Source organism: Ictidomys tridecemlineatus, chromosome 5 (genome assembly GCF_052094955.1).
Source record: "Ictidomys tridecemlineatus isolate mIctTri1 chromosome 5, mIctTri1.hap1, whole genome shotgun sequence".
Taxonomy (NCBI): Eukaryota; Metazoa; Chordata; class Mammalia; order Rodentia; family Sciuridae; genus Ictidomys; species Ictidomys tridecemlineatus.
The window spans coordinates 90,293,346-90,306,584 of record NC_135481.1 but is presented as its reverse complement, the minus strand read 5'-3'; the positions used below and the strand labels follow the sequence as shown (position 1 = coordinate 90,306,584).

Here is a 13,239-nt window from a genome sequence, read left to right as displayed (position 1 = left end):
AATTAAATCATTGGTACTCTGTTGCTCTTACCAGTACTTTGGTATTCCTTTTGGGGTTAGAATTGTCTCTGCTGTCTCACACACAAAAAAAATTAGGAATTAAAAAAAAAAAAGAAGAGATGAGTAGAGGTACTCTGTGAAAGTCTTACTTATTCTTAGGCATATTAGTTTGGAAATACTGATTTAGAGAATAGAGGCCCTTTTATTATGGTATTCTAAATTGAGAACCCCTTTGTTTTTTTGCTAGCCTACTTGACTGTTACCATGTACTCTAGGAAAATCTTCCCTCATGCCAATGAGACCAAACATTTTTCTCTTTTACTCCCAGAAAAATGTGCTGTTTGTGGAACTCCTTGCAAACATCTGGCTCTTTCTGATAATGTAAGTTTTTTTTTTTTTTTTTTTTTTTTGCCACAAACCATTGTTACCGCTGTTGACCGGTGACCAGTCCTTGCTTCCCCAATGTTGAAGAATAACACCAGAGAAGCAAGCCGAGGCAAGGTCAGAGTGGGAAATTAGAAGTTTATTAAAGGACAGCAGAAAGACTTCTCCTGGAGGAAGAAGGGGACCCAAGAGGTGGAATCCATTGAAGGGCGAATGTGTTCCCTTTTTTATAGTTTTTGGTGATGGAATGTAGGTGGGAAGGGTTGGGACACAGGTGAGCCAAAGAAGTAATCTGCGCATTTCCGAGTCAAGTTTGCTGTTCATTAACATTTCTTTGGGATGGGCTATCTCCAAATCTGTTGGGGACTGTATCCTGGGCTTCATTAACATTTCTTTGGGATGGGCTGTCTTCAAATCTGTTGGGGGCTGTTTTCTGGGCTTCATTAACATTCCGAGAGTTGCTCAGCTTTTCCGGAGATTCATTCTCAACATGGCCTTCGTTTTAGATTTCACTCGATATTAGACCCGATTTACCTAACTACACTGACTACCTAATTTTAAATCTGGCTTCAACATCATACCCTAATCCTGACCTGTAGGAAGTATGTATAAATTACAATGATTAGGGGAAAAAAAGAAAAGAAAGGAAAAAAAAAAAAAAACTTACACAGAGCAATAGTAAAAATATAAAAGAAATATTTTATTTCATTCCATTGTGGATATTATCATTGTGTGTTTTATTTTCTACATAGCTAAAACCTCAGGAGAAGATGTTCTTCAAAAGCCCTGTGGAGACAGCTTTACAGTATTTTAGTCATATCTCTCAGGTATGAAAAATTAAAGTTAATAAAATACAATTTTCGGGCTGGGGATGTGGCTCAAGCGGTAGCGCGCTCGCCTGGCATGCGTGCGGCCCGGGTTTGATCCTCAGCAGCACCACATACCAACAAAGATGTTGTGTCCGCCAAGAACTAAGAAAAAATAAATAAATGTTAAAATTCTTTAAAAAAAAAAAAAAAAAAAATACAATTTTCCAGGCAAATTCTAATTGCATCTTATTCTTTTATCAGAGGTTCTCTTTACACTGCATTTGAACACAATGGAGGAAATTGCTCTCTTTGTTGTCTTCCTTGGTGATACAGATCTCAACCAGTTAACTTTTTAACTGACCCAGAATCTGTGAAAGGCTATAAAAATCACTATATAATTAAATCTTGCTTTGTTTTTCCTAGTTCTACTAAGTAGGTCCTAAGACTAAAAGATATCCTAGGGAGTTTTATCATCTTTCTCTGCAGATAGATGCATCTTCTAAAAATTGCTTTAAATATATAGGCTTGGCCGGGCATGGTGGAGCACACCTGTAATCCCAGTGACTCGGGCGGCTGAGGCAGGAGGATTGTGAGTTCAAAGCCAGCCTCAGCAAGTTGTCAAGACCCTGAGCAACTCTGTGAGACCCTGTCTCTAAATACAAAAAAGGGCTAGGGATGTAGCTCAGTGGTTGAGCAACCCTGGGTTCAAATCCTAATACCAAAAAAAAAAAAAAAAAGGGCTTGGTCATATAAACAATGGACTTGGTTTTATTACTCAACCTTTTGCTTATATACCTAAGTTTATGAAGGTATGCCTTGTTCTTGATTTTAATTTTTCAATAACCTTTCTAATAATATTTAACTTTTCACTTGGAGTTTATAACTAGTTGCCTGCATTTTAGAAGTTTTTTCTCCTTTCCTGATACCCCATCGTTGGAAAACCTTTGACTTTGTTAGTAGCAATAGGAATGTAGAAGAAGGTAAGGAGAAGGCAGAACAATCATTTGACATAAATTGCCATATTTATTTATTTATTTATTCATTCATTCATTCATTCATTCATTCATTCATTTATTTTTAATCTATTTATAGTGGTAGATGGACAGAATGTCTTTTATTTTTATGTGGTGCTGAGGAGTGAACCCAGTGTCTCATACATGCTTAGGCAAGCGCTCTGCCACTGAGCTACAGCCATGTTATAAAACACTTTGGCTTTTCCTTTCTATTCTAGTTATCCACTGAGATTATTTTGTAATCTTGTGGTATTCCTATCTTGGCATATTTCTTGAGACTCTATCACTGTTTCTTCTCTGCATTCTTTTTTTTTCTTCTTTGTTGTGGTTCTGAGGATGGAATCCAGAGCATTGTATGGGCCAGGCAAGTGCCTTACCATTGAGCTACATAAGCTACAGCCCCTTCTTATGAGAATACCTCTCTTCTAAACATGAAGGTGATCCTTGGTTATTTTCTTACTGAATATAGTAGACATCATTTTTCTTTAGTATTCCTCTGGAGATAGAATGAGGAGAATTAAAACTTTGTGTCTTGTCTTTAGTTGCTTAGGTAAGCCATCATATTTGATACTATGTTTAACATTATGAGGAGATAAAATGCAGCTGAGACTCAAGGATAAATGTAAAATAGGTCACATGAACAAGAGAAAGAGCAGACCTTTGGTTAATAACTAAACTCAGGGTTAGTTAATGATCAGTAGAGAAATCGTATGTAGTCTGAATCATAACCTGTCTAATCACAGAACCAATCACACATGGTCAAATAATCAAGATAAAATAAATAGAAAGGGTCAGTTAATCATCACTTCAGTGAAGGACCAGTTTGGTGAAGTCAGCAAAGTCTAAACATGTTTTCCTAATCTGGGAAGTTGAATAACTGATCCCATGTTATACCTAGATTGCTTCATTTAGATATCTGCTCAAAACTTGTTTTTCAGTTAGACCTTTATAGACTCCAATATCTTAAAGTAGCCCAATGTTCTTCCTCTTTTTAAGATTTTTTTTTTTTTTTTTTGGTACAGAGGTGCTGTACAACTTAGCCATATCCCCAGACCTTTTTATTTTTTTCTTTTGAGACAGAATCTTACTAAGTCACTGAGAGTCTCACAAAATTGCTGAGGCTGGCTTCAAATTTGTGATCCCCCTACCTCAACCTCCTGAATCTCACAGATTACAGGTGTGTACCTCCATACCCAGCTAGCCTCAACATTTCCTATTCCTTAACCTGCTTTATTTCTCATCATAGCTCTTATCTCTGTAATTATATTAAGTATCTGTGTATTGTCTGAAGTCTACACTGGAATATAAGCTCCATGAAGACAGAGTTGGTTGATTTTGTTTATTGTTTTTATTGACTAGTTCCTGATGTATAGTGTACACTCAAAATACTGTTGTTAAATGAATGACTAGAAGTATCTCTGAATATGCATTTGTATTCCCAGTCTTTGTAATGACTTAACAAAGCCTTTTTCTTCCATAGTCTGCACGATAGTTAATCAAGCTGCCTGTTTTGCATTCTTTACTTACTTCTAGATAAGTTTTTGAAGGTATTTGAGAGCTCTGTATGTATCTGTTAGCTTTCTTCTATTCCTAGATCATAGACTGCCTCTTTACCCATAAGTAATCATCTTTCAAATTCATGACAGTAATTGTTTATTATTTGGCAAAAGCTGTCCATGATTTCTGTGGGCAGAAATTGTGTTTTGTCCTTTGTACTTACATCTCACTTTGCCTTTAACTGCAAAATACTTAATTCTGAAAGAGTGATTTATTTTATTTGTTCATGTGTCTGATTTACTCACTAAACTGTACACTTTTCAAAGGCAGACATTTTTGTAACACCCAATGTCTAATTAGGTATTTAACATAAATTAGATTCTTAAGAAATGTTTGCAAATTAATGAACGTTCTCACTTTAAGGATGGTTAGGAGGGAAGTTATTTAAGGTTAAGTCAGAAAGAGGTACCTGTAGACCAAAGAAAGTAGTTTAGTTCTTCTAAATGCAGTAAGATACCATTGAAGGGTTTTATATAAAGAAATGAGTATCTGGTATATAATTTTAAAAGAGAATCTGGCTGCTGAGTGGAGAATGGACTATAAAGAGGTTAAGAATAGAAGCAAGAAGAATAGTTAGGAGGCCAAGGGGAAATCTAGCAAAACTGCTTAGCTAAAGTGACAACAGAAATAACAGAAATGGAGAGGGGTAGTTAATTCTGAGATATTTTTCCTAGCAAGAACTATTAGAAATTGCTGGTTTTTTTTTTTTTTTTTTTTTTTTTTTTGTACCAAGAATTGAACTTGGGCACATTCGACCGCTGAGGCTGGCTTTGAACTCAATGATCCTCGTGTCTCAGCCTCCAAAACCGCTGGGATTACAGGTGTACACCACCATGCCTGGCTTAGAAATTGCTGTTGATTTGGATGTGGGCAATGAGAAAAAGAAAGGAAACCAAGGAATATATTTTGGGGTTTTGTATTGAATAGCTGAGTGGAATGAGTACACCATTTACCAAACAGAAAAGATTACTTTGAGGGGAAAAGATAATCTTGTACATAATAGGTTTTAGATAGATGCTTGTTAGCAATTCAGGTGGAGAAGTAGGGAAAGCAGATTCCAGAACTCAGGGCATAAGAACTAGTCTGAGATATAATGTGGAACTTGTCAGGATATAGATAGTATTTAAAGATTGCTGGGCCCAATGGCACATGCCTGTAATCTCGGCAATTTGGGAGGCTGAGGTAGAAGGATCACAAGTTGGAGGACAGCCTTAGCAATTTAGCTAGGCTCTAAGCAACTTAGTGAAGAAAAAATAAAAAGGGCTGAGGATGTAACTTAGTGGTAAAGCACCCCTGGGTTCAATCCCCAGTACCCAAAAGGAAAAAAATATATATTTAAAGGGTTGGGCTGGGGATATAACTCACTTATAAAGCTTGTGTAAGGAAGGCCCAGGGTTCAATCCCCAGGACCAAAAAAATTAATAATTAATTAATTAAAGCCTTGGGAATAGATGAGATAATTTAGAAGAACAGGAGTCCCTTTAATATCTAACAACTAGGTAGAGAAGGAGACTTTAGCAAGAAGATAAAAACAAAAAGAAAGTGGTATCCCAGAAGTCAAGCCAAGGAAGGATGATTTTTTTAAAAAATATTTTTTTAGTTGTAGGTAGACACAATACCTTTTTATTTTTTATTTATGTGGTACTGAGGATCGAACCCAGGGCCTCACACATTCGAGACACGTGCACCACCACTGAGCCATAGACCCATCCCCAAGGAAGGATGATTTTTTTTAAGAAAGAAGAAATAATTAGTTGGGTCAAATACTATTGAGATCAAGAAAGATGAGGGGGCTGGGGTTGTGGCTTAGCAGTAGAGTACTCGCCTAGCATGTGCAAGGCCCTGGTTTGATCCTCAGCACCACATATAAAAATAAACAAAATAAAGGCAGAAAAAAAAAAATAAAAAGAAAGATGAGGATAAAGCAAGGTTGACTGGTTTTGGCAATGTGAAGATAATTGTTGATGTTCCATCACAAGAGCACTAAACAAAGTCTTGAGAAGGAACATTACTTTGTAGTGCATTGATGGGTATTTGTCTACATTTAGTCTCTTTCTTTGTCTCCTAAATCTCTCCACAACCCTTTGCAGTTTGACTTTTGTCTGACTGAATCTCTTGCTAAGAGGACCAATAATATTATCATTATCAAATCTAGTGAATTATACTGTTTGTTCTTATATTTGATCCCCAGTAGCATTTGAAGTGTACTCTCTTCACCTTGAAATATTCTTTGCCACTCTAATCAACATATCCTGTTTCCTTTTTGGGTTCTCTTTTCTCTGTTCATCTCTTATCTACATTTCTTCAAGAGTTCTATCCTAGTTATTTGCCTTAATTTTTTATCCCCTCCATGGATAATTTCATCCACTCCTATGGTTCAGTTATCATTAGCATGTGGATGACTTTCAATTATCTCCAGTAAAGATCTTAGCCTATGACCTCAGAGGAACCTTCCCTGATCATTATATCTAAATTAGGTCTGCCCATTATTCTCTTATCAAAAAATTCTTTTTTTTTTTTTTTGTGGGGGGTACCAGGAATTGAATTTAGGGGCACTTGACCACTGAGCCCCAGCCCCAGCCCTGTTTTGTAGTTTATTTATAGAAAGGGTCTTATTGAGTTACTTAGTGCTTTGCTGTTGCTGAGGCTGGCTTTGAACTTAGGAGCCTCCTGTCTCAGCCTCTTGAACCACTGGGATTACAGGCATGCGCCACCACGTCCAGCTCAGAAAACTTTTTGTTGTCATAATAATACTTAAATAATTTTTATTTTTATTGTTGTTAATTATGAGCTTTATAGACTGCAAGATCCAGAGTCCAGGACCAATTTTGTTTTGTTCATTATTATTCATCTTCCACAATATTCCTAGGCAGCACTCAGTAAATCTTTGCTGAATAAATGAATTTTCTTTGGTGTGTGTATGTGTGTGTGTGTGTGTTTGCATGCTTGCATGGGTGAGAAAGAGATACTGGGGATTGAACACAGAGCCACTGAGTTTGAATCACTGGATTAAACCACTGAGCCAAATCTCCAGGCTTTTTAAATTTTTATTTTGAGACATGGTCTCTAAGTTGCTGAGGGTGTGCTACAATGTCCAAGTCCCCAGCCTTTTTAAAATTTTGTTTTGAGATAGGGTCTTGCTAAGTTGCTGAGGCTGTTCTTGAACTTGGAATCCTTCTGCCTCAGCCTTCTAAATTGCTGGAGTTATAGGTATGCACTACTGCACCCAGCTGAATTGTGTTACTCTTGAACTTCAGAAGCATATATTTTTGGTGATTTGAGGTCTCCACTAACTCAACATTTCCCATATTGAACTTGTCATTCTTCCACCCTGTCTTACCAACCACCCATACATATAAGAAAATAGGGTACTCTTTCTCTATCATGGTGAATGATAGTCACCATCTATATTAATAACCAAACGAAAAACCTGGGAGTCACTCTTGCTTTCCTTTTTTCTTCACATGTTCAGTTTATTACTAAATCATGTTATTTCTCTCTCTAAAATATCTCAGGTCTATCCACTTCATGTCCAAATTCTAGTTCATGCTACCAAAATTTCCCATCTAGATGACTATAGTAGCTTCCTAACAGATCTTTTGGCCTCCATTCCTTCCCTTTTCCTATCATTTATCAATACTGAAGCCAGAAGAATTGTTGTAAGTATGATAATTTTCTTTCTTCCTTCCTTTCTTTCTTGCAAGGCTGGGGATTAAACTCTGGGCCTTGCCTGTGCTAGGCAAGTGCTCTACCACTAAGCTATACCCCTAGCCCTATTTTCCTATTTAAAAGCATTCAATACAACCTTGCTTTGAAAATAAAGTTGAACCCTCTTAACAAGCCCTAGAAAGCCAGAGCTGCTTATCTTGTTAAGTCTCATGTTTTGATGCTTTGTTTCTTGCTTATCTCTTTGAGTATCCTGTCTTATCCTCAGCCTTCCACACCCAACTAAAACAAAGACAGTCTATTTTATTTTATTGAGATGGGCTATCATTGTTGCTGGCCTGGAAATCCTGGGTTCAGGTGATCCTCCTGCTTCTGTCTCCTGGTGCACACCTAGTTTCTCAATTATTAATATATATAATTTTATCTGTTGCTTCTTGGCCTTTGTACATGTTGTTTCATCTGTCTAGAATGTTCTTATCCTCAAACATGTACATGGATAAATATACATAGTATGTAACACTCTGTTGTACTATAATTTTCACTTTTTCCATTGAGGGCATGGACATTATTATTATTTTATTATTTATTTTGGTACTGGGAGTTGAACCCAGGGGGCACTTAACTACTGAGCCCTTTTTTGTATATTATTTAGAGACAGGGTCTCACTGATTAGCATAGGGCCTTGCCAAGTTGCTGAGGCTGGCTTTGAACTTTCCATCATCCTCCTGCCTTAGCCTCCAGAGTTGCTAGGATTACAGGCATGTGCCACTGCTCCCGGCTATGGGCATTATTATTCTTATTCATCTTATATATCAACTCCTAATGGAGTGTGAGGAAACAGAGAAGGATTTTAGTAAAGAGTTTTTGAAAGAATGAATAGAACAATCTTACCTATTGAGTTGTACTTTTAAATGTTTAAGAAATATGGTAAAGTGGTAATACTGGGAAAATTCATGGAGGTGGAATCTCAAGACCAAATCTGCCTTCTGGCTTGTAATTTCATTTCTTTGACCCAGTCATACTCCCTCACATGTATTGTAAAATAAGAATATTCATCCTTTTCTTTCTTTCTTTTTGGTGCTGGGGATTGAACACAGGGCCTCATGTAGGCCAGGAAAGCTCTATCATTGAATAAGGTGCTAGCCTCATCCTACTTCTGGTAATTATCTAATGAGATGAAAGCATTCTGAAAGCTATCAAGTACTTTGTTTGTTTCAAAAGTAATGTGGAAAATTCATAGAAGGTTATAAAAGATCATAAACCTACAGGACAATACAGACCATATAAGTAAAAGAAATATTTATATTAAAATAAATTTCAAAAGGAATTATAAAATACACCTACTTTTTAAATAACAGCTTTATTGAGATATTTTTACTTGCCCTTTTAAATTATGCAATTTGGTGATTTTCAATAAATTCATAGAATTGTACAATCACTACTACCTAATTTTAGAAACATTTTCATCACCCCAAAAGAAATCCTAAACTCATTAACAGGTACTTCCCAAATCTTTCCCATCCTCTGCAACCCCAGACAATTTACTTTCTATTCCTATAGATTTGACTATTCAGGACATTTCATAAATGTGGAATTATATGGTCTGGGGATAAGGCTCAGAGGTAGAGTAGTTGCCTAGCAGGTGCAAGGTGTCCTGGGTTTGATCCCCAGAACTTTAAAAAAAAAAAAAATCTTACCTTGTGTGTTCTTGTGTCTGACTGCATTAACCAAGCATGTTATTCATAATGTCACAGCCTCATTAATATTTTATTCCTTTTTTATGGCCAAATAATATTCCACTATATAGATTGGTATGCATGTTATTTATCCATCCGTGGATCGACATTTGTGTAGCTTCTACTTTTTCCTGTGAATGTTTCTGTGGAACATTGAAAGCTTTTGTATGGGTGTATATTTTCATTTCTTTCTCTCTCAATTATTTTTTTAGACCTTGATGGACCTTTATTTTATATGTAGTGCTGAGAATCGAATCTAGTGCCTCACACATGCTAAGCAAGTACTCTTCCACTGAGCCACAACCCCAGCCTCACCTCCTTTTTTTGTACTAGAGATTGAACCAGGGACCCTTTATCTCTGAGCTACATCCCTAGTCCTTTATTTTTTGTTTTAAGACAGGGTCTTGCTAAGTTGCTGAGACTGACTTTAAACTTGTGATCCTCCTGTCTCAGACTCCTAAATTGCAGGGATTATAGGTGTGTGCAACCATCCCTGGCATATTTTCATTTGTCTTTGGTAGATACATAGTAGTGAGATCACTGGGTCAAATGATAACTGTACGTTTAACATTTTTTTTGTGTGTGTATATGTATGATGCTAGAGATTGAACCCATGCATGGGATTAGGATCACCCATTCTATGCAAGCACATTACCATTGAGTTACATCCCTACCCTTTTGGTTTATTTTTTGAGATGAGGTCTGGCTGTGTTGCCCAAGCTATCTTGAATTTCCTGGTTCAAGTGATCCTCTTATCTCAGCCTCTGAAGTATTGGGACTATAGGCATGTACCACTGTACCCAGCTTATGCTTAACTTTTTTTTTTTCCATAACTTAACGTATGTTTTATTGATAAGATTTAAAAATTCACAAGTCAGTGAAATAAACAAAAAAAATACCATTTGTCTCAGCTCATTGGACAATTTTAAAGTTAAATTTCTTTGCATCACCCTAAAAATATTAATGTAAATCTGATGTAACAATAATTGAATAGGCGCTGATAGCCATAGCATGGAAAAATAATTGCAGCTATTGAATTTTTTTAAAAAATATTTTACTTTTTAGTTGTAGTTGGACACAATACCTTTATTTTTATATGGTGCAGAGGATCAAACCCAGGGTCTCGAACGCGCTAGGCAAGCGCTCTACTGCTGACCTACAACCCCAGTCTCCTGAATCTTTTATTCTGTGAGCATAGTATATATATTACCAAGTACCTGAAGATATCAACTGAATCCAAGTCACTAAAAATACATCTTTGACTTAGAAAATTGAAACATACAAGGATATATTTTTATTTATTAATTGGGACTACTCTGATAGTTTCACGTATGGAGTGAAATAGATAGGTGTGGTTTAAATAATGAAATATATATAGTGGAAAATATAGTTATTACCATCTGTTCGAGCTGGTGACCTATGCTGGCTTCATAAAATCTGATTACTCTAATAACTTAAGAAAACGGCGGAGAAAGGACGCCAACACACAGAAGTACCTTTTCAAAATCTGGAGATGGTTCTGTGACCTTAGGGGTCCATGGAAAGAGAGAGAGCCACTGGAATTCTTTATTTTTACACAGGGGATACACAAGGGGAGGTTCCATGGAACATTCTATCCCCAAAAGGGCAAAGGGGTAGGATTACAAAGGAACAAGTGAGCATAACTCAACGCCAACAGGTGATACCTACTCCTGGAAACACACCTCATTATCTGAGGTTGGGGGTGGGGGTAAAAGTCCAATGTATTGCAGGGTACGATAACTGTTCAGTACCCCTTTACTCATGACTTAAAGGTGTGTACATAGCTCCTGTCCAGAGTGGCTCCCGATATACAGGTAAAAACAGGATTCTTTTACCATGTGAGTCATTCTTCCTCATCACCAACATTTATTTGTTTGTTTTTATATGTTCTTTTAGATATACATTACAATAAAGTGTATTAACATATTATACATACATTGTTGTATAACTTATTCTAATTAAGATCCCATTCTTGTGGTTGTACATGATGTGGAATATTACTAACATTTAATATGGTTGACTTTTTATCAAAGAAGAACAAATCTCTTTACAGAAATAGATGTAGTCCTTCCCATCTTTCAGGCCAGAACCAACCATCTGTGAATATATCTAGTCCCCCAATTGAGACAGATCTTTTTCATTTTGAAATTTTGATCTGTAATTGAATTTATTTCAAGTGGAACATTCTAAATGTTTAATATTTTTATGAATCTCTTGCACAAGTACAGAGCTGTTTGTGCTGTTATGTTTAACTTTTTGAGGAGCTGCCAACAATTCTTTCAAGTGGCTATACCATTATGTAATTTCACTAGCCATTTTAGGCTATTTATATGACTGAATAAAATACCTTAGACAGGGTAATTTATAAACAACAGAAACGTAACATTCACAGATCTTGGTCAGATCAAGATCAAGGCCCAGCAGATTCAATGTATTGTTAGGGCTCACTACTTTCTGCTAAGATGGCTCCTTCTTGCTGCATCCTCAAGGAGCAAAAGGGGCAAACAGGATCCCTCAATCCTTCTAAGGCACTAATCCCATTTCGGAGTGCTGTGCTCTGTGGAACTAATCACAGGCCAAAGACCCCAGACTGTTATATCAGGGGTTAGGTTTTAAATTATGAATCTTGAGGGACATAAACATTCAGACAACAGCAAGCTAGTAAATATTTTAGGCTTCCTAAACCATGCAATCTCTGTCACAGTTCAAAGCATTCATCAGTCAGTAGTTTGCTAACCCCTCTTCTACTTTATGGGCTTTTTTGTTTGTTTGTTTGTTTTGTGGTATTGGGGATTGAACCCAAGGGTACTTTATTGCTCAGCTCCATCCCCAGCCCCTTTTATTTTTTATTTTGGGACAAGGCCTGGCTAAGTTGCTGAGGCTGGCCTTGAACTTGCAATCCTCTTGCCTCAGCCTGCCAAGTTGCTGCAATTCCAGGTGTGTGCTACCATGTCCAGCTTTATGTTTTTTTAAAAGACTTTTGAAATCATGTGTTTTTTTTCCCTAATATATAAATAATTACCACATTACCATTGGAATAAAATCTGGTCACTAATTGAACAGAGCTTCTCCATTCCTAATTGAATTAAAAATTGGAACCAGGCGTGATGGCACATGTTTGTATTCCCAGCAACTCAGGAGGCAGGAGAATCACAAGTTTGAGGTCAGCCTCAGCAATTTAGCAACACTGTCTCAAAAAATAAAAAGAGCTGGGATGTGGGAATGTAGCTCAGTGGTTGAGCTCCCCTGGATGCAATCCCCAGTACAAAAAAATAAATAAAAATAAAGTAGTGCACAATAAGTTTTTATCTATCTATAACTAGTTTAGTTTTCCTAAACTAGTTATAGATAGATAAAAGAACTTAATCTTTCTTTTAAGTCTAAAAGAAAGATTAAGTTAGAGATTATATAAATATAATTCTGTAGAGAAGTGGAAAGATCAAATTGCAAATTAAATGAGGAAAAAAAAAGTTTATGGGATGAGTACTAAGATCTAGGGAAGGACCCTTGATAAAAAGTTTATAGTCTGAGCAGGGAGTAAGCAGATGAGACATAATTACTGCTGTGTACTCAAAAGTAGAGCCTGACAAAGCCAAAACACATTCTAAATATTAACTTTAGATCTGATTCAGCAATCTCACAATGGGTACATCGTATAACAAATGCTAAAGTGACACAAAAAATAAAATTATATGTTCATGCCCAGAAATAAGATTCAGGAATAGATACTGTCCTGGTGCCTCTTCACCCTTTACTGCAGCAGCATAAATAGCCCACAAGTGACTCCGTGTAAGTGTCTTAGGGAATATAAATTGGTTACCGGTGTTCAAGCTCATCGTTGTAGGCAAGGTAGAACCGATTCTGAGCTTGAAAAACAGTTTTTGCTCAGGATGAATGATTATATTTTTAAAGGGCCATATTCTCATTAGAAAGCCAGTGTTCTGAAAATAAAAACCTTCAGCTTTCTCTAGTGCTGAACTCTCTAATTTGGAGGAGTCTTGAATTAAACCAAATATCCCGGGGCGGGGGTGGGGGTGGGGAAGAGCAATAATA

At 36.6% G+C, this 13,239-nt stretch overlaps 1 protein-coding gene across 6 annotated transcripts in view; it reads left to right on the top strand.

Moving 5' to 3' along the window:
• Rnf212b (ring finger protein 212B) overlaps positions 1–13,239 on the top strand; it is a 35,950-nt gene that overhangs the window by 4,781 nt on the left and 17,930 nt on the right. For all 6 annotated transcript variants that reach the window (XR_013439079.1, XR_013439078.1, XM_078050334.1 and 3 more), the window contains 2 exons: positions 329–381; positions 1,137–1,211. Coding sequence is in view for 4 of the 6 variants with exons in the window: in XM_078050334.1 (XP_077906460.1) it covers positions 329–381; positions 1,137–1,211 (128 nt within the window). In the remaining 2 variants the exon portion in view is untranslated. The remainder of the gene's footprint in view (positions 1–328; positions 382–1,136; positions 1,212–13,239) is intronic.